At 26.3% G+C, this 20912-nt stretch overlaps 5 protein-coding genes across 5 annotated transcripts; 2 read left to right on the top strand and 3 right to left on the bottom strand.

Annotated features, from left to right (window-relative positions):
- Positions 1 to 5600: 5600 nt before the first annotated feature.
- LOC134837894 (odorant receptor 22c-like) lies at positions 5601 to 7629 on the top strand. The gene is made up of 4 exons (XM_063853287.1): positions 5601 to 6409; positions 6462 to 6564; positions 7284 to 7526; positions 7576 to 7629. Exons 1-4 carry the CDS (start codon positions 5601 to 5603, stop codon positions 7627 to 7629), a joined length of 1209 nt encoding a protein of 402 aa, XP_063709357.1.
- Positions 7630 to 8052: 423 nt separating this feature from the next.
- Positions 8053 to 10493, bottom strand: LOC134837893 (uncharacterized). Its single transcript, XM_063853285.1, has 7 exons — positions 10434 to 10493; positions 10205 to 10357; positions 10099 to 10150; positions 8536 to 9455; positions 8391 to 8480; positions 8169 to 8321; positions 8053 to 8112 (listed from the first exon to the last, which is right to left on the bottom strand). Exons 1-7 carry the CDS (start codon positions 10491 to 10493, stop codon positions 8053 to 8055), a joined length of 1488 nt encoding a protein of 495 aa, XP_063709355.1.
- A 1624-nt stretch (positions 10494 to 12117) lies between these two features.
- LOC134837892 (putative odorant receptor 83c) lies at positions 12118 to 13515 on the bottom strand. Its single transcript, XM_063853284.1, has 4 exons — positions 12598 to 13515; positions 12451 to 12540; positions 12237 to 12389; positions 12118 to 12183 (listed from the first exon to the last, which is right to left on the bottom strand). Exons 1-4 carry the CDS (start codon positions 13513 to 13515, stop codon positions 12118 to 12120), a joined length of 1227 nt encoding a protein of 408 aa, XP_063709354.1.
- A 1168-nt stretch (positions 13516 to 14683) lies between these two features.
- Positions 14684 to 15781, bottom strand: LOC134837891 (uncharacterized). The gene has a single exon (XM_063853283.1). It carries the CDS (start codon positions 15779 to 15781, stop codon positions 14684 to 14686), a length of 1098 nt encoding a protein of 365 aa, XP_063709353.1.
- Positions 15782 to 18590: 2809 nt separating this feature from the next.
- LOC134838180 (uncharacterized) lies at positions 18591 to 20894 on the top strand. The gene is made up of 3 exons (XM_063853655.1): positions 18591 to 19672; positions 20530 to 20597; positions 20661 to 20894. The coding sequence occupies exons 1-3, from the start codon at positions 18612 to 18614 to the stop codon at positions 20852 to 20854; spliced, it is 1323 nt and encodes a 440-aa protein (XP_063709725.1). The 5' UTR covers positions 18591 to 18611; the 3' UTR covers positions 20855 to 20894.
- The last annotated feature ends 18 nt before the right edge of the window (positions 20895 to 20912 follow it).

Genomic DNA, 20912 nt, shown 5'->3' with positions numbered 1-20912 from the left:
AATATGCAAATTACAAACACTTACGATACTTGTCGTCGTTCTCGTCTCTGTCAATACCTTACCGTGGCCCTTGTACCTTCAATTTTACTCTGCAAGACGAGAATTCATGGGAAAATCCTGCTTTTACGACAGAGTAGTTTTGTGAGTGCTTTTTTTCCTTCTCACGAAGCACGTAAACATTTTCACTCAGCACCATAGAAAATATTTAATCTCCTTTCTACCTGGTTTATTATTAGAGGCATGCACGTAGATATATTATCTCGAAAATATGATGTCGTAACTGCGATTGCGATCACACTTTTGCTAATTTCCCTTGTGAAAACTATTGTGCATAAAATGATGAGATGTGACAACTTCGCTCGCTCTCTCCTCTATTTTCATCATCATCTCAACAACTTGATGCTCGACGAAAAAAAAAATAAATGCTAAAAATAAAACACAAAAATTTCAATTAAAATTATGGAAAAAGTGCCCGCAAGTAAAATCTGTTCGATATTAATGTTTTAATTTAATTGGACAACTCCCGCGATATGATAATGTTCAAAAAATGTATAATGATTTAATTTTACTTCATACGTCGCGACACACTCGCCTACACAGGGGGTAACCGACAAACAATTTAATTGTACATGATCTTATCGTGCGATAAAAATTTAGCGACCATTAAATATTTTTCATCGCCGTATTATAATGTTAGCTGTGGGAGCCAAGCCTCACACGGAAAACAACAACAACAACTATTATTGTATAGCAAGAGGTGATTGTGACAAGTATTTGCCTAAAGTTTAATAGTAGCCTGAAATTTCGTCGTGATTTATGATCCCGTTGTTAAATGAGGTTGAAATAAATTAACGTTCTGTTGCTTGCTTATATTCCCTTTTTATGGTTTTCTATGGCGTTTCTATGGAATAAAAAAAAAATTAATAAAAAAATACAATTTTATAAAAGTTAAAATTTTTTAAATTAAAATTAAAATTATTTTTAAAAAATAATAAAATTATTTTTAATTTTTTTTAAATTAAAAAATTTAAAAAGTTTTATTTTATTTAAGTTAATTAAAATATTCAAATTTTTTTTTTATATTTAATATTTTTTTTTTAAATTTTAAAATAAAAAAAAAAAAAATTCAATCCAAATTTTGATTAAAAAATTATTTTTTTTTAAATTTTAATTCAAAAAATTTTATTTTATTAAAATATTCAAAACTATATTTTTTTTATTTTTTAATTTTTTTTTTTTTAATTTCAAAAATTAAAAGAAAAATAATTTCAAACCAAATTTTAATCAAAATTTAATGAAATAAAATTAATTAATTTTAAACAATTTTTTAAATTTTATTTTACATAAAATATAAAATAATTACATATTTTAAAAAAATATAATTAAAAATAAAATAAAAAATAAAATAGTTACGATGCTTAGTTTTAAAAATAATTTAATTTAATAAACATTAATTTATTTTTAAATATTTTTTAATACAAAAAAAAAATGAAAATTAAAAATAATTTTTTGAAATCAATTTAAATAATATCAAATAAATTAATTAATTAATTTAAAATTAAATAAAAATTCAATTAATTTTGAATTATTTGTAAATTTTATGAAAGTCAAAAAATTTAATTTAATTTAATTCAAAATTATTTTTTTTATTTTCTACTTTTTTTGAATTTTAAAAATAAAAAAAAATAATTCAAAATTAAATTTTAATAGAAATTTAATTAGAAGAAAATTAATTTATTTTTAATAATTTTTTTTTGTTGAAAATTAATTTATAAAAATTAAAATTATTTAATTTATAAATTAATTTAAAAAAAATAATAAAAAAAAATAATTTAATTTTTTTTTACTTACCTCTTGAATTAAAAAAAAACGCTCAAGCTCTAAATTTAACGTCAACTTTCAAAACTCCATTTTTTGTGTTAACGTTGCATGCGTCAACCAAAACGATGATGATGATGATGACGAAATGAAAGTTCCTTTCCTCTATTTAACACTTAATAGAACACGAATAAAAATGTCACATCACAATTTTTCGTTCATTGTTAGAGTTCCTTTTTTTTCGGAGTTTTTTCGAAAGTGTACGTCGTTTGTTGTTACGGCATAATTTTCGGCGGGAGAAATTAGATGAGATATTATATTAGGTTTTGGCACGCTAGTCATTTCGGTTGTGGTAATTGAATGCTTATATGGGGTGCACACGATGCGGTTTCCATTATTATTTTTGTTGTTAACACAAAATGGGTTTTAGTTGCATTCGCTATCAAAAAACCTCTTTTTCGTGTGTGTTAGTTTTTGCGAAATGCAAAATTTTGTGCAAACGAGAACGCGAAACGCGCGAGTAAATAACAAATATTTGGGAGTGACAGAGCGGTTTTTGCTCGTACTCGAATATTACCTCGTAATGGAAAATTTTTGGAGAGAAGGAAGGAACGCTGAGTTAATCAAAAGTTGGGGATAAATTTCGAAAATTAACTAATTTAGGAAAGGAGAGAGAGAACAAAATTGATTAAGAGGCAAATTATTACTGAATGAAATTTTTTAGGTTGACCATATGATTGATATTAATTTTAAGGATAAAATTAAATTAATAATTAAATAAAATTTAAATTTAATTGATAAAATTTAAAAATAATTAGAATTAAATATTTCTTATTTTAAAGTTTTGTAAAAAAAAATATTAAAAATTTCATAAAAATTAAATTTAAAAAAAAAATATTTTTGAAATTTAGAAAAAATTTTCGAAAAATTGTATACCTAAATAAATAAATATAAAATTAATTCAAAAAATTTTAGACCAAAAATTAAAAACAAATTTATTAAAAATTAATAATTTTATTAATTAAATTAAATTAAAAAAATATTTTGAGCTTTAAACTCGAGCTCTGAGATTGTGTGTGGATTCATATTGCTCGAAATAAATTATTTTTCGTATTTAGGAAACATTTTCTAAAAATAGCAAAAAAAAATATATATTTCAAATTTTTAAATTTTGTTCAAATTTTGTTAAAAACTTAAAAAAAAATAAAAAAAAATAAATAAAAAATTAATGAAAAAAAAATTTATTTTGAGTTTCAAACTCGATTTTGTAAATACATATTTATATTGCTCGAAATGAATTATTTTTGTAATTAAAAATTTTTTTTTTTTCTTTTTTTGAAAAAAAATAAATATTGGGTTTAAGCTCGAATTCTTAATTTTTTGATAAAAATAATAAAAAAAATAAATATTTCATAAAAATTAAAATAATTTAATAAAAATTAAATATTTCGTGAAGATTATTTGTAAAAAAATTAAATATTTCTAATTTTTAGTGTTCTGTTACAAATTTATCAAAAATTTCCTTTAAATTAAATTAAATATAATTTTTTTTAAATATTTTTTTTTTAGATTTTTGTACATAATTTTTTGTATTGATGGAAATTTAAAAAAAAAATTTTTTGATTAATTTATTAAAAATATTTTTTAATTTGTAAAAAATTGTAAAAATATTTTTTTTAAGTTTTTTTTAACATTAATGTAAAAATCAATTTAGACTTAAAAATTTAATTTTTGAAAATATAATTTAATATATTATTAAAAAATAATAAAATAATTTTTAAAATAAAAAAGAACATAAAAAATTAGAAAACTTACCATTCCTTGAAATCTCCTTATTTCTCCAAAAATCCTTAATTTCTTATTTAATTCCTTATTTTTCCATCAATTAAGTCCCTTTTTCAGCTCATTTTCATCCAATTTGTCAATCGGGTAACATCTGTCGGGAATTCTTTGCATCACGTGCCGCATCTGGTTACCCTAAAATCCCATATTTTACTATCTCATATACATTTAATTGTTTTTTTTTTGTTCTTTCACATCTTTTATGCCAACGCACGCAAACAAACACCACAAATTTTTGATTACATTTCGCTCCCTTTGTAGCTTCTCCATACTATCTACCTAGTTGGTTATTAAATATCAGCGAACGACCAATCGTGTCATATATTAACCAAACCACGTTCGTTATTAAATTTTCATGCGATAATCGATGCGATGATTATGGCAAAAGGGTCTCTTTCGTTATCATCCGCATCCTTATTAATATCAATATTTTGTTGTTCTATCGTAGATTGATAATTAAAACGAGGCAAAAAAAAAGTTAATGGGTTGTAATTCATCTGAGTCAGCACCTTGATGTCTTCTGCGGTAGTTAATAAAGAACACACACGTTAAAAGGCTCAAAGACATAAAAAAGTGTACGAGGGGAGAGAATAATGCGACAGCAATAATGAAGTGTTAATGACAACCAACTTAATGACTAATAATAAATGAAATGTGTCTCTTTTTTTAATATTTGTAGGACAGGAAGCTTGTCATGAATTTTTCATCAAGGTTTGATAGTTGCAAAAAGTAATTAAATGCACGATTTTAATTGCAATATAAAAAGTTAACTTTTTTTTTGCTTTACATTTTAGTTTGTTCCATCGCTCGTCCAATAAATTTTATAAAGAGATATAAAAATCAACTTACTGCATTTAAATTTTTTGACTATGAAAAAAAAAATAAATAAATTTTTTCTATTAATTTTGAAGGCAAATAATTAAAGTTAAAATATTTTTAAAAATTTTTTATATTTTTTTTTTAAACAAATTAATTTATAAAAATTATTTAATCCATAAAAATTCTCAAATTGAAATAAAAAAAATTAATTAAAAAAATTTTAATAATTTTTTTTATTTTTTTTTTAAATATTTTAGGTAATTAAGTTACATTTTAATTTATTTAAAAAAAATTCAGAAGAATTCAAAAATAAAATATCAAAAATTATTTTAAAATTTAAGATTTAATTTTTTTATTAAATTATATTAATTTATTTTTTTTTTTAATTTATTAGTTAATTTTTTTTTTTATTTTCAGTTTTTTTAAAAAAAAATAAAATTAATTAATAAAAATTAACTAATAAATTAAAAAAAAATAATTATTTAATTAATATAATTTATTAAAAAAATTAAATCTTAAATTTTAAAATAATTTTTGATATTTTATTTTTGAATTTTTTTTTAAATAAATTAAAATGTAACTTAATTAAAATATTTTTAAAAAAATTATTAAAAATTAAAAATTTTTTAATTAATTTTTTTTTATTTCAATTCTCAAAAATTAATTTTTTATGGATTAAATAATTTTTCTACGTTAAATTAATTTTTTTTTATTTTATAAAGAGAATTATTTTAATAATTATTATTTTATAATTATTTTAGAATTTTATAAATTAAATTTTAAACATAGAAAATTAAAAAACAACTTAACATAAAAATTATTTTGCTATTAAAACTCACATATTCGAAAATTTGACACTTACGATCCTTTTGAACACGAACCAATAAAATACTTAGCATTCAAAATTTCTTTGGAATGGAGACGCCTGATAATTTTCTATCTCGAAATTTCCTCTTTTGCATTAATTATTGGCCAATTTTGTCTTTTACGTCAATAATGTTTCACTCATCAAATATTCAGATCGCCTTTTTGCAACAGTTTAACTATAAAATATTGCCTCATGCAATTTTCAGCTCATTCTTCGATCGTTCATTAATCTGAAAGCTAATTAAAATAAAAAAATGGGATTTTTCAAAACTTACTTTGCAAAGTTGGAACGTTTCAAAAATGAGCGAACTGCATTTTATTTCTTCGAAGCTGCGCTCTCGAGTTGCAATCGTTGGGGCTATCTTTGTGGCTTGTCGATTCTCAGTCCTGATTACAAAGTTGTGAATTTTCGGTTGATTTACTTGACACTTTTTAACATAATTTTCACCTTTGTCAACATTTACTCGGTTATTCAACGAACTTCTTTGGGCATGGTTGAAGTTTTTATCAGCTCTGTGACGATCGGGATGACGTTGCAAGGACTCATTAAGCAATACACTTTTGCTAAACATCGAAAGGAGATCATAGGAATTACGGAATCGGGAATTGCTCTTTATAACGAACTGCAAGGCGAAAAAATCAAAAAAATAGCTCGAGATATTGCATTTTATGGATGGATGTTCATCATGCATTTTCTGCGATACGCTTACATTGGGGCTGTATTTCTCGCTGTTTGGGCTCCGAGTATCTTGAGCTTTTTCACGGGAAAGCCAAGAGAACTTCCCCTTGAAATTGAGTTGCCCTTTATCGATAAAAACACGGAGCAAGGTTATTGGATCAATTTTTTGTATATTTGTAATGCGGCGGCTTATGAACTTGTCGGATTGCAAGCCAGCGATGGATTTTATTTGGCTTTGTTGTTGAATGCTTTTACGCAATTGGAGAATATTTTCTTTGAATTGGAGAATTTGAATCGATTGGTAGAAAATGAGACGACAAATGATCCAAAGGAAGTTCGGGAAAAATTGAAACAGGTCTTGAAGTTGCATCAAAAGTACATCAAGTAAGAATAAAATTAAAAAATTTTAGCTAAAATTTAATTTTTTGAATTTTAGGTTCATACAACATTTGAACGAAATGTTCTTACCTTACTTTTCGGTCAATATTGTTACGATGGTTTATCAAATTGTGGTTGCCTTATTTGTAATTGTAACTGTCGTAAGTAATTTTTATATTTTATTTCACATTTTTATACTCCTCAATTCACAATTTAATACTCCTCATTGTAATTTTTTATTTTTATTTATCGATTTTTTTAAATTTTTATCGAATTTCGGCAAATTTCACATTTTTATACTCCTCATCGTTATTTTTTTATTTTTATTAATTATTTTTTTTAAATTTTTATAAAATTTTGGCAAATTTCACATTTTTATACTCCTCAATTTACAATTTAATATTTCTCATTTTCAATTTTTCATTTTTAGTAATTTTTTTAATTTTGATTTATTTCACAAATTTCAATATTTTACATTTTTATACTCCTCAATTCACAATTTAGTACTCCTCATTGTAATTTTTATTTTTATTTATCGATTTTTTTAAATTTTTATCGAATTTCGGCAAATTTCACATTTTTATACTCCTCATTGACAATTTTTTATTTAAAATAATTATTTTTTTATTTTTCATTAATTTTCATTTTTTTCACAAATTTAAATATTTTTTATTTTTTTCCTCGTCAATTTTCAAATTTTTATTTTTTAGGAATTATTTTTTTTATTTTTCATGAATTTTGATCTATATCACAAATTTGAATATTTCACATTTTTGTACTCCTCAATTTGTAAATTAATTTTTTTTCTTCGAAATTCTGAACAAAAAATTTTAAAAAAATTTCTGAAACTTTAATTTTAATTTTTTAAACTAAATTTCAGAACACGAAAATCTGCGCCCCAATTTTGGTTTTTACGGGAACAAGTCAACTTTTTATCATTTGCGCTGTTGGAACAGCTCTCGAATCTAAACATGAAAAACTTGTTCGAGCTACTTACGATATTTGTTGGTACAACATGGAAATAACTGAACGGATGAAAGTCAAATTGATGCTTCAAGCTACTCAACAAGACATTTACATTGAATACTTGTTTGGCAGACTAAATTTGCCACTTTTCATGGAGGTAAAAAAAAATTTTTAATGAATTTTTTTAATTTTTTTTTTTATTTTAGATTTACAAGAAAATCTATTCTGGATTGATGATGTTGGTAAATCGCGCTGAATAAGAAGCAAACTTTTGAAAATTATGGGATTTGCTTTCAAGTAGAAAAATGCTTTCAAAAAATATATTGCACAGCTTTGAAAGTTATTTTCGTTATTCTTAAAATTAATGAAGGCTACAAAAATTATCAAAACTCATTAAAGTTAATTTAAAAACAATTTTTTTAAATGGGAAAGTTCATTTATTGATTTCCATGAGAAAAAGTTGAAAGTTGATTGATTTTTACATGAACTTGAAATTGTTTGAAAAAATTTCGAGAATCATCGCTCTGAAAAATTTTCCATAACAATTATCTAAATCCATAGCCTGTTGAATTGATTTTTTAATAATATATCGTGCACTGAAAACGCGCTGTTGATTGGTTATTAAGTAAGCAGATGAGCTAACATTCTAGAAGTATCGAATATGAATTATTGAAAATATTTTTTTAAACAGAATTCTTCTTTTGCATCAACATCGTAAGACCCGAGTAGATTTTTTTGTAAATCTAAAAAAATAATTTTTATTAGTTTTATTTTTTTTTTAATTTTCAGGTATTTTTACCTCTACAAAAAGCGGAATATTCAAAGCTCCAAACGCATACCCGATGAATACTTCTTGTTGAGTCGCTTGAAGTAAAAATTTAACCTTTTTCTGTTCCTCAACTTTCATATTGTACCAACAGATGTCGTAAGTGCATTCTATCAATTTGTCATGCTGAAAATGAAACAATTGAATTAGCGAAAAGGCAATTTACAAATTTCAAAACTGTCAAATGAAAATTACTTTTTTATCCAAAAGAGTTCCAACAGTACAGCTAAGTAACAATTGAGTTGATCCAAGCAGCGCGAAAATTGGTGCAGATAAAATGGTGCCCTAAAAAATTTATTTTTGGTAAGATTTAAACATATTTGATAAGATTTTTACATACAACTGAAACCACGACAATAAAGAGTGAAACTACAATTTGAAAAACCATAGTAAAAACATTGACAGTGAATAATCCGAGAAATATTTCGTTAACTTGTTTTATGAAACTCAAGTAGTTTTGATGCAATTCAATAATGTGATTCAACTTTTCAGAAATCTCTTTATCAATATCTTTCTGTTCTACTTGAGTTTTGGTTTGGTCTTTAATTTGATCTCGAACTTTTTGTTTCTTCATTTTTTTGTTTGACTTACGAGTCAACGAATCCAAATTTTCCAACTCAAAGTAGATATTTTCAAGCTGAGTAAATGCATTTGTAAGTAACATTATGTAAATTCCATCACCCGCTACCAAACCAATAATGTAATAAGCAGAAGCCACAGAATGATTTGCAAAATTTATCCAATATCCGTAGTCCGATTTTGCATCTATTAATGGTATATTCACTTCATAAGCTAAAATTTTCTCCGCACCGAAAAAGTTAACGTAGATCATTGGAGTCAAAAGGACTACAAGAACTGCAAAAATATACGCATAACGGATGAAATGGTTAAAGACCATATAACCAAAGAAAGCGTAATCACGAGCTTTGCCTTTCATTTTGTCGTATTTTAGCGAATTATAAAACATTGCTCCTGAATCCACGAGATTTTTCATGTCGGTATGGTTCAAACAAAAGGTAAGTTGTTTAGCGATACCTTGAAACAACGTTCCAAGAGGAATACAACTTAATGAAATTTCGACGATGCCCAGAGAGCGTCTTTCATAAAGAGAAGTTATGTTGAATACAATGAGAGATGAATTGAACAATACAAGAAGGAACAATCTTGTATTTACAGGAGAATAGTTTTCTTTGATGACATCCAAGCCCACGAAATAAGACCATTTTTTGAGGAGCTCACAAGTTTTGGAGTAAAAATACTCTGCGGTATTATCGTTTTTAAAACGAATAATCTTCCGGATACTATTTTGAAATAACAGCATTTTACTACTAACTGATGAGTAGGTTAAAACTTTCCCTTTTATAACATGATTTTTGCCTCGTAATGGTTCCTCGAAAATTGTAATGAACTTCTGATAATTGATTTGCCTCGTTGATTGGTTATTGAGTAAGCAAGTGAACTTCAATTCAAGCGAAAAGCTAAATTAGTTTAATTTTTTTCTTCAAAAAAAAAGGACTTCAAAAAATAAAGAGAACCGAGAACCGCATCTTTGAACCGAATGATTCTCCGAATACGATTTCGAATGAACAACATTTTTGCAACTGATGCATGTTGTGTTTAAAACTCCCTTTTTATTACATATTACGTTAATTACATTTATTGCAAAAATTCCCACGCAAAATCCTTGCAGAACTTTTTAATTGCAGCTGATAAATATTTTCTTCGAATCAATATGACGCATATAAAAATTAAGATCAATATGAAATGAAATTTATCGATAATTTTTTTAAGAAATAGGAACATGTTAAAATTTGAAAATGAAATAATTTGAGGTTAGGTTTGAAAAGCGTGATTTTTATTGCAAGCTTTTAATTGAATACATTGTTATTTTAATTTTAATTACCATTTTTCATTTGAATCATCATAGTCAATCCTGAATAGATTTTCTTGTAAATCTGAAAAAAACAATTTTTTTTTAATTTCAGATTCAAATACTGTAAAGTACATACTTCAACAAAAAGCGGTATATTCAAAACTCCGAACAAGTATTCGACAGAAACTTCTTTTTGAGTCGCCTGAAGAAGAAATCCGAGTTTTTTCTGATCCTTAATTTTCATGTTATACCAACAGATGTCATAAGTGCATTCTATCAATTTATCATGCTAAAAATGAAACAATTGAATTAGCGGAAAGGTAATTTACAAATTTTAAAACTGTCAAATTGACACATGAAAATACTTTATTATCCAAAAGAGTTCCAGCGAAGCAGCAAAGTAACAATTGAGTTGTTCCAAGCATGTACTGTAAAAAAATTTTTGCAATTTAAAAAATTGGCGCAGAAATTTTGCTGTGACCCTGTAAAAAAAAGTTTAAGCTAATAATGTGCTTTTTGAAAATCTTTGTTTTTTAAATGTTCCAACTCGAAGAAGATGTTTTAATAAAATTTAGTATTTGCAATCAACTTACAACTGCAAAACCATAACCATAATAAAAAGTGAAACTACAACTTGAAAAACCATACTAAAAACATTGACAGTAAATAATCCAAGAAATGTTTCGTTAACGACACCAATGAAGCTCAAATACTTCTGATGTAAGCTAATAATGTGATCCAACTTTTGTGAAACTTCTACTTCATCCTGTTCCTCTTTGTTTTCTATCAATAGATTCAATTGTTCCAATTCGAAGAAGATGTTTTCGAGTTGAGTAAATGCATTTGTCAGTGACAAAATGTATGTTCCGTCACCCGCAATTAATCCGTTAATGCAATAAAAAGCCCCAATGGCCTGATATGCAAAGTTAGTCCAATATCCAAAATCCGTTTTTGAATCTACGAAAGGAATGTTAACTTCAAACGCCAGAATACGCTCTTCGGTAAACAAATTGCTGTAAATTACAGGAATTAAAAGAGTTCCATATACCGCTACCGTATAAGCGTAACGAATAATATATATGATAATGACAAATGCAAAAAATGCGTAATCTCGAGCGATGTTCTTGATTTTATCAGATTGAACTGCAATATGGAACAAGGATCCCGATTCGGCAATTTCTTTAAGCTCTATGTAATTCAAATAAAAAATTGCTAGTTTTACGAGTCCTTGAATTCCCATCCCAAGAGGAATACAACTTAATGACATTTCGACGATATCCAAGTGACGTCTTGCATAAATTGACAAAATATTGAAAATGATGAACACAAGATTAAAGTTTGCGTTAAAACAAATGAAATAATCAGTTCTTGCATTCCAAGGATTAGAAGTTTTTTTTGTAAATTTTAATTGCCATTTTTCATTTGAATCATCATAGTCAATCCTGAATAGATTTTCTTGTAAATCTGAAGAAAAAATATTTTTTTTTAATTGTAGATTCAATTACATTAAAGTACATACTTCAACAAAAAACGGTATATTCATAACTCCAAATAAGTATTCGACAGAAACATCTTTTTGAGTCGCCTGAAGAAGAAATCCGAGTTTTTTCTGATCCTTAACTTCCATGTTATACCAACGATATATGCCCATTTGTTGAGGAGCTCACAAGTTTTTGTGAAAAAATACAGACCTTCATGGTCATTCTTGAAACGAATAATTTTTCGAATACCATTTCGAATATGATTTAGGATAAACAACATTTTTACAACTAATGCAAATAGAGAGAGATATTCTCTTTTTATAACTTTTTTTCCATTAATGAAGCTTTTTCAAAAATTCCCACGGAAAAACCCTCTAGAAGAATTTAATTATAGTTTATTTACCATTTGTTTATACTTTCTCTGAAACACAATTATGGAAAGTTAGATTCAAGGTTTAAATGCAACTAAAATTATCGATTCTGTTGTCAAATCATGTAATGAAACTGATTTAAGATTTTATTCAAACAATAGATATTTTATTTTAAAAGTATTAACTATTGAATCATATTAATTTCCATCAATATTTCTCTTTTGCATCAACATAGTCAATCCTGAATAGATCTTCTTGTAAATCTACAATGAGAAAAAAATTAAAATAATTTATTCAAAAATTTCAAATACTTAACCTCAACAAAAAGCGGAATATTCATTGCACCAAAACGATATTCGATGACAACTTTTCGCTGAGTTGCATGCAACAAAAGAAGAAGCTTCTTCTGTTCCTGAATTCTCATATTGTACCAACAGATATCATAAGTGCATAAGACCAATTTATCATGCTGAAAATGAAACAATTGAATTAGCGAAAAGGCAATTTACAAATTCTAAAACTGTCATTACCTTGTTCTCCAATAAAGTTCCTACAAGACAGCATAATAACAATTGACTTGTTCCAAGTAATGTAAAAATTGGCGCGGAAATTTTCGTGTTCTGTAAATAAAAAAAAATTAAAACTTGTTTTGAGGTTATGTTCAAGACGCTTCTTACAGCTGACACAGTAATGAAAAGTGAAATGACAATTTGAAAAACCATGCTAACGATATTGACAGTAAATAGCCACAAAAACATCTTATTGACACTTGAAATAAACTTCAAGTACTCTTGATGTAATCCAATAATATGGTTGAGTTTTTCCGAAATGGCTTTTGATTGTTTTTCGACATTCCGATGTTGCGTTAAGATATCCAAATTTTCCAATTCAAAGTATATATTTTCAAGTTGAGTAAAGGCATTTGTTAGCAAAACTATGTAAGTTCCATCGCAGGCTACCAATCCAATCGTTACATAAATGCAACTCATTGCTTGATACCAAAAATTCAACCAATAATGCCCCCAATTGTTTTGAATATCAGTGAAGGGAATCTCAACTTCGAATGGCAAAGTTCGTGTTTCTCCAAAAAGACAACTGTAGATAATCGGAATGAAAAACGTCAAAGCCACAGCAATAATGTACGCATAACGAACGAAATGCATGATGATCATGTTTGCAAAAAATATAAAATCTCGAGCAGCTTTCTTCATTTTCTCATATAACACAAGATGATAAAATTCAGCGCCAGAATTCACCATGTCTTTCAATTCTTTGTAGTTCATGTAAAAAGTTGCTTGTTTCACAAGACCTTGCAACGCCAATCCAAAAGGAACGCAACTCATAGAAATTTCCACAATATCTAAGCTGCGCCGTACATAAACGGAGTAGATGTTGAAAAAGACAAAAGCTGTATTGAAGATGACGAGAAATATAAGTCTCGGATTCACAGGCGTAAAATTTTCTTCAAGAATCGATAAGCCAACTGGATATCCCCATTTGTTGATGTACTCACAAGTTTTGGTGAAAAAGAAAACGGCTTCATGATCGTCTTTGTAACGATTAACTCTTCGAATGAGGTTGCGAATAAAAAGCATCTTGTCTGATCGAAGATCAAAGAGGGAAAGTAATGGATTCGACCACGAACTTCACTTTTATATTGCATGATAATTATTTCATTCTAGATGATTTTAATTGTCTTGAATAGTTTCGCAGAATTATGAAAGAAAAATTTCATACATTATTGAGGCATTTTAAATTGAAATATTGAACAGAGAAAAAGTGAAAAATGGATTATAGAAAATGAAACAGAATGAGATCTCAAACATAACCTCACTTTATAAGTTAAGATCGCAAATCACGTGTTTTAAAAATTTGTTTATTTTCCCATATCATACGCTTTCATGGGATCACGAGCATCCAATTTACCAGTTAGCCAAACATTCAGAAATGTATCGTTATTTGCCAAATGAAAGCGCATCAGTGCCTTATACCAACCCTTTGGAATAATTTGCGGAATTGTATTACTCAAAATTTCATCAACATTTGCATCTTTCAATCCTTCTTCGCCAATATAGGGACACTTGTGTATCAATCCGGGTGCATACTTCAGCAGAGCGTTTGCCAAAAAAACCGCTGGTCCACGCAATTTATCAATCATACCTCCCATTGCACAAACATCTTCATCGATATCAATCATCCACGGTTGATACTTTATTCCCGTTGGATATCTGTAGAAAATTTTGATTTGAACCCACAAATCGTTGCAAGGTTTTCCGTAAGTATAACGAACATTTGTTATACTTTGATCATTTCGCTTCGGTTTGATCGAACATTTAACTGATCCATTGTAGATTTTTGGATTAACATTTTCACAACGAAGATTTTTGATCTGAATTGTCATAGAGTCCTTAAATAAATTTAAGGCAGTTGTCGTTGAAGTTATAAAAATACAGAAAATGAGACAATTGACGTTGAATTTCATTTTTAAACTAACTTTTCTGAAACGTTACAGCTATAATTTTGATCGTTATTTTTAAAAGTAATTACGTTTGATAAAATCTACAATAATTTTTACATTTAATAACCGGAACTAAATCTAATTATAATTCAAAAAACAAAAATTTAAAATGAGGTCAAGTAACTAACAAATTTTGATAAAATCTCAAAATATTCCTTTTTTACAAATTTATTGATTTTACTTTTTATGAAATATTTTGCAAAAAAAAAAATTATTGAAATGCTTTTCCCGGAAGATAATTATTATTACTCATAGCAAATATCGAAATAACCCATTCGACTTGCATGTTGAACATCTTCAACCATTCGCCTATTTGCCTTTTCACCGCCTACGTGAAGTGCAAATTCTCGATATTTTACGTCAAACATATTAGCTTGAAATAATTTTCCAACCTTTTGGGTTTCAGCTTGAGGAGCAATGAGCCACGGAGTGAAACTAACAGTTATCAATAAACCATAAAGAAATTTTTTCTTACAGTGTTCGAGGAAATTTTCCAAATTCAATGGTTTCAATCGGAAATCATCTTTTTCAATTTTTAATATTTCCGTGATGTAAGTCAAAAGCTTCTCATGATATTTCAAAAGCAATTTTTCCCATAATTTGTTCCTTTCTGCTGGATCAATGTTGACATACATGAAGAAAGCCAAATCCAAACAGGGACTTGCGAAACGAACTTGTTGAAAATCGATCATTCGCATCTCTAAAAAGTTAGAATCTTGTTTGAACATCAAGTTGTTTCGATTGAAGTCGCCATGAACGATTACTGAAAAGTCATCAATTTCACGGAAAGTATCGAAAAGTTTAACGGGACTTGAACCTACTTTTCTTTGGAGTTGTTGAACATCCCTTAAGACTTTTTCATCAAGGTTTTGTGCTTCAAGTACGTTCTTGAAGAGACGAGTTGTAGAAATTTCATGCAGAACATCATAAACGCATTTTTCGCCATTAGGATCTTCAAAACTGAGAGGCTTCAAGTTTTTAACTAAATTCGTGAATTTCTGATTTTTGCTTATTTTTAAAGCTAATGAGACGGAATGGAATTGCGCCAAGTTGTCAATCATCAAATCAAAATGCGATTCAGTTAAATACAACTTTTCAAAAGTGCTGAATCCGGAAGCTTTCAAATTCTCTTGTACTAAAATTGTCTCTCGCTGGACGTTAGAAGTTTCTAAACAAATATTCACGTAAGTTTTTGGTATCCAATTATCAGGATTGAACGTAGTTTCTTTGTTTTTTAGGAAATTTTTGAAGAACGGAAGAATCTTCTCGTACAAGTAAATTTCATTTTGGAATTGAATGTAAGATTTTGACTTTTTACGAAAATCTTCATTTCCTTCAAGCATTTTTTTGATGATAAATTGAAATATTTTTTCTCTAAAATGAAATATTTTACTAATTTTGTTAAAAAAAAAATACTTAAGACTTACTTTTTGTGCTTATCAAGAGTTGTTAATTCTCCAATCATGATAGTTGACATGAATCCAAAGTCATTAATTGATGTTTTTACATCCCATGAAATCAATGAATGATCTTTAAATTCATTATTTTCTAAAATTTTTTCAGGTAAGTCTTCTTTAATGTACTTTAAACAATTTTTAAATAACATTTTCTCTTCCATATTACTTTGTATACTAAAAATTTGAACAAAACTGCTTAACTAAACGTTATATGATTTTATGGTGCCAAAATAAACAAAGCTTAGATCATATCTCAAGATAACAAACTACAAAGCTATTGGTAAAAATAATTACTACTGAACTACATTATAGCAAAAATTCAAATTTTTTAATGGTTTTTGGTTCAAACTTTGTCAAAATGAAATTTTTATTGATAGATCAAAACTAACCTCAAAAAAATTTTAACATAACCTCAAAAACGAATTTTGAACATAACCTCAAAATGTTAAGATCAGGTAGTTTTATGAAATTCACATCACATAAGCTTTCATGGGATCCTGAGCATCAACTTTAGCAGTCAACCAAACATTCAAAAAAGTATCGTTATTTGCCAAATGAAATCGCAACAACAACTTATAAAAGCCAGTTGGAAAAATTTGCGGTATTGCGTTACTCATGATTTGATCGACATTTCCATCTTTTAATCCTTCTTCGCCAATATAGGGACACTTGTGTATCAATCCGGGAGCAAATGAGATCAAACTTTTTGCTAAAAGTCCTGACATTCCTTTAAGTTGAGAAACTTCATCGCCTACTGCACAAATATCTCGATCGTAGTCGAACATCCACGGATGGAATTTTGTTCCCGTTGGATATCTGTAGAAAAGTTTGACTTGAACCCACAAATCGTTGCAAGGTTTTCCGTAAGTATAGCGAACGTTCGTTATGCCATGGCCATTACGCGTTGGCTTGATCGAACATTTAACTGATCCATTGTAGATTGTTGGATTTAAATTTTCACAACGAAGATCTTTCATCTGAAATTTCATACGATCTTTGAACATATTGAGAGAAGTCACCGAAGAAGTGACCAAAAAGAAAAATATAAGGCTTTTAAGGTCAAATGCCATTTTGCGACTGAAAACAAAATTTTGCGAAAATAGAAATTATTGACGAACAATATTTTAGATAACAAACAAGATTTAAGAAAATGAGAAAAAAATTGCAATTTAATCTATTTTTTTGTTAATGATTCAAAACAAGATAAAACAAAAATTGAAATTCGGAAAAAAAAACAAATCCAAACAAAGTTATTAATTTGATAATAATCTACAAAGTAAAAACAAGAAAAATTAAAACTAAATTCATACAGAATTCAATTTTTTGACAAATGAAAACTAAACATTTTAATTTATTTTTAAGTTTAAGTTCTTTTTAATGATTTGAAACAAAATAATACAAAAATTTGGATTTTTTAAATAGATCGAAAAAAAACATTCTAAACAAAAATGTAAATTTCATGAAAAAAATTTCTTTGAGCTTTCAGCTTTTTATCTGATTATCATGAATATCGAGAGAGTAAAAAGGAAAAGAAGTCACATAAGAACTATAAAAATCGTAAAATCAGATTTAACTGCTTATTGATATGTCGAAGTGAAATGCATAAAAGTGCACATTACGCTCACTTTAGCTCCAAATAATGATATGCAAGAAAGTCGCAAGAGAAATAATCTGTCGAGATAAGTGTCTGACTGATAAAAATTTGCATGTCTCTCGAAGGTAACTTAAATATTTGCTTAATGTCACGTTTTAAAAAAAAAATAAGTTCTAAAATTATACAAAGAGATAAAATTTTAGGAAAAATTAAATTAAAAAATTAATCTTATTAATTTAATTAAAAATTATTTAAAAAATAAAATTATTAAAAAAATAAATAAAATTGTTTTTAATAAAATTATTTAATTTTAAATTATTTATTTATTATTTTTTTTTTAAATTTTAAACAAAAAAATATTTAATTGAGAAATTAAAAACCATAAATTAAAAAAATTGAAAAAATAATTAATTATAAAAAATTAATTTTATTAATTGATAGTTAAAAAAATATAAAAAAAAAATATTTAAAAAAATTAAAGTTGATTTTAAGAGAAATTTGTTTTAAAAGAATTCAATTTTAATTATTGTATTTTTTTATTTTATTTTTAATTTTTTTTATTTTATTTTTAATTATTTTTTTAATTTATTTTATTATTATTTTTTTTTAAATTTGAACAATAAAGAATATTTAATTGAGAAATTAAAAAAATGAAAATCTTCATAAAAAAAGTAAAAAAAAATAATTTCATCAAATTTTAAGATATTTTAAACATTAAAAAAATTATTTAAAATTAAAATTTAAACAAATAAAATCACGTGAAAATTATTTCTAAATTTTTATTAACAAAAAAAATCTGAAGACAAAAATTACTCTAATTTTTTTTAAACAAAATATAAAAATTTACTAATAATTTAGTATTTATCAAAAATAATAAACAAATAAATTGATCATAGGTTACAGAAACCATCAAGGTCGATGTCACTATCTATATAATTTTACACCATTCCACAGCTCAACGACGTGTTCCATCGACACTGAAAACAGCTGATTTGATAAAAGATAATTTAAACTCAATTAAATACGAGTCTCATTCATCAACTTTTGTGAGTATCATTCAACGAGTATCTGTCATCAAGTGAACAATTTTTCTGTAAAAAAAAAAATAAAAAAAAATTAAAAATGGAAAATCAAATAAAATTCACAGAAAAAGTGATAATTCCAAAAATCTTGGCAAAAAATCCAGATTTAAAAAATTTAAAACTCGTAAAATGTCAAGTCGATCAAAACAAACAAATTGACGGCTTTATGGGAAACATAATTTTCGTGAATGTTGAGTTCGAAAACAACATCAAGCGACAATTTGTGGTAAAACTGATGAAACCTCCATCGGAGATGCGAACCAAAATGGACTCGGATTTTATGTTTAAAAACGAACTTTTTATCTACAGCGACGTGATTCCGACTTTTTTGGCGAAATTTCAACGAAAATTCAAAACTATCGATCCTCAATTATGGAGTCCGAGAGTTTTTCTCGCCGAAAGCGGAATTTATCCGGAGCTAAGTCCCGTGACTGAAACGCTTCTTGCGATGGAAAATTTAACTCCTTTGGGATATCGTCTCGGAAATCGATCAACGTTGTCAGAATCGGAGCTTCGTTTGATGTGCAAAGCCATTGCGCAGTATCATGCCTGTTCCTATGCCTTGCGAATCAACAAAGATCCAACTTTAGATGAGCTTAAATCTCATTTGACTCCCGTTCCGTTCACGAAAGAAGATCAAGAGACTCCGACGATGCCAGATGTCACGTACAAAGTTGCTGTTGATCGACTTTTGATGTATTTGGATGAGAATCCAAACGAATTAAATTCAAATTCGTTCAAAAAAGACATTGAAAATTTCAAAAAACTTTATGGAGAGAAACCAAGTGCGTTGATGCAAAGTTTTTTGCGCGACGATGAAAAGTATTCCGTCATTCTGCATGGAGATTACAACAGAAATAATGTTCTTTTCAAGTACGAAGGCGATCAAGTGACGGATTTGAGGTTTATTGACTTTCAAGAAGTGCGTTACGGAACTCCGGCAATCGATGTTTCGTTCTTTTTGTTTATGAATATGGAAGTTGAGGCAATGGAAAAGGGATTGTTGATGACTTTGGTGAAATTTTATCATGAGCATTTGATGAAATCGTTGGCAGAGTTGCTTGAAGTTGATGAAGATGATGAAAAGTTGAAGGATTATCGGTAAGAATTGAATCTGAAAATTTTTAAAAAATATTTTGGCATTAAAAAAATAATTTTTTAAAAATTGAATTTTAATTTTTTTGATAAAATTAATTTTTTTAATTTTTTAAAAAAATTGTTAATGAATAAATTTTTTATTATTCTAAAGCTGCTAAAAATAAAATTAGATCTAAAAATAATAATCTGAATAAGTTAAAAAATAATAATAAGTTGAAAAATTATTCAAAATTGTTTTTTAAAGTAAAAAAAAATAAATTTAATTTTTATTTTAAAAATCTTCTAAATAATTTAAATTTAATTTTAAAAAATTACTCTTAAATAAAAATATTTTTTTAAGATAAGATTTTATATATACTTTATTTTTTTAAAATTTGAGAGAAAAAAATTAAAAAAATAATAATTTTTTAAAAAAAATTTCAAAATTTTAATTTTTTCGATAAAATATTATTTTCTATTATTTATATATTTTTTTAATTTAATTTTAAAAAAAAACTGAAATTATTCTAAAACTGCTAAATATTAAATTTTATCTTAAAAAAAATAAGTTTCCAAATTTTACAATCCTAATTTTTTAAAGTAAAAAAAATAAATTTTATTCTGATTAATTATACAATAATTTTTTTTTTAATTTTGAAATATATTTTTTTTATTTTAATTTAAAATTATTTATTAAATTTATTCGTAAATTAAAATATTTTTCTTTAAAATAAGATTTAATAATTTTTTTTAAAAAATTTTATTTATTTAATTTTTTTCTTTAAACTTTGAGTGAAAAAAAGAACAAAATTAAGTTTTAAAAATAATTTTCTTAATTTTTGAAAAAAAAAACTTTTCATAACTTAAATTTTTACTTACAGTTGGGAGCCATTTTTCCATCATTTTAAACAATTTGGACTCTATGGAGCGATGGTTGCTGTCTTATTCAGTAAATTTCTTTCATTTTCTTGTTGGAAAAATTTTTTTTAAAATTTTATTTTAATTTTTTCAGTTCCTTGGATGATTTGTTCCGAAGAAGAATGCGAAAAATTAACTGCTGCATGGGAAAAAGACGTTTATTCCGAAGATTATCGCCAAATTTGTCTCATTTGCGGAGGAGATCCTGTCAATGATCGCATTACACGCATAATTCGTCATGCCAGCGATATTGGATTCATGAAAATTTTCGAAAAATGTGATGAATAAAAATTAACGGTTGATTAATTCAAAAGTTGAGACGAATGAAATTGATGAATATTATCAC

The sequence above is a fragment of the Culicoides brevitarsis genome, chromosome 1 (assembly GCF_036172545.1).
Source record: "Culicoides brevitarsis isolate CSIRO-B50_1 chromosome 1, AGI_CSIRO_Cbre_v1, whole genome shotgun sequence".
NCBI classification, from domain to species: Eukaryota; Metazoa; Arthropoda; class Insecta; order Diptera; family Ceratopogonidae; genus Culicoides; species Culicoides brevitarsis.
The sequence above is the reverse complement of the archived record's forward strand: the minus strand, read 5'-3'. Positions and strand labels throughout refer to the sequence as shown.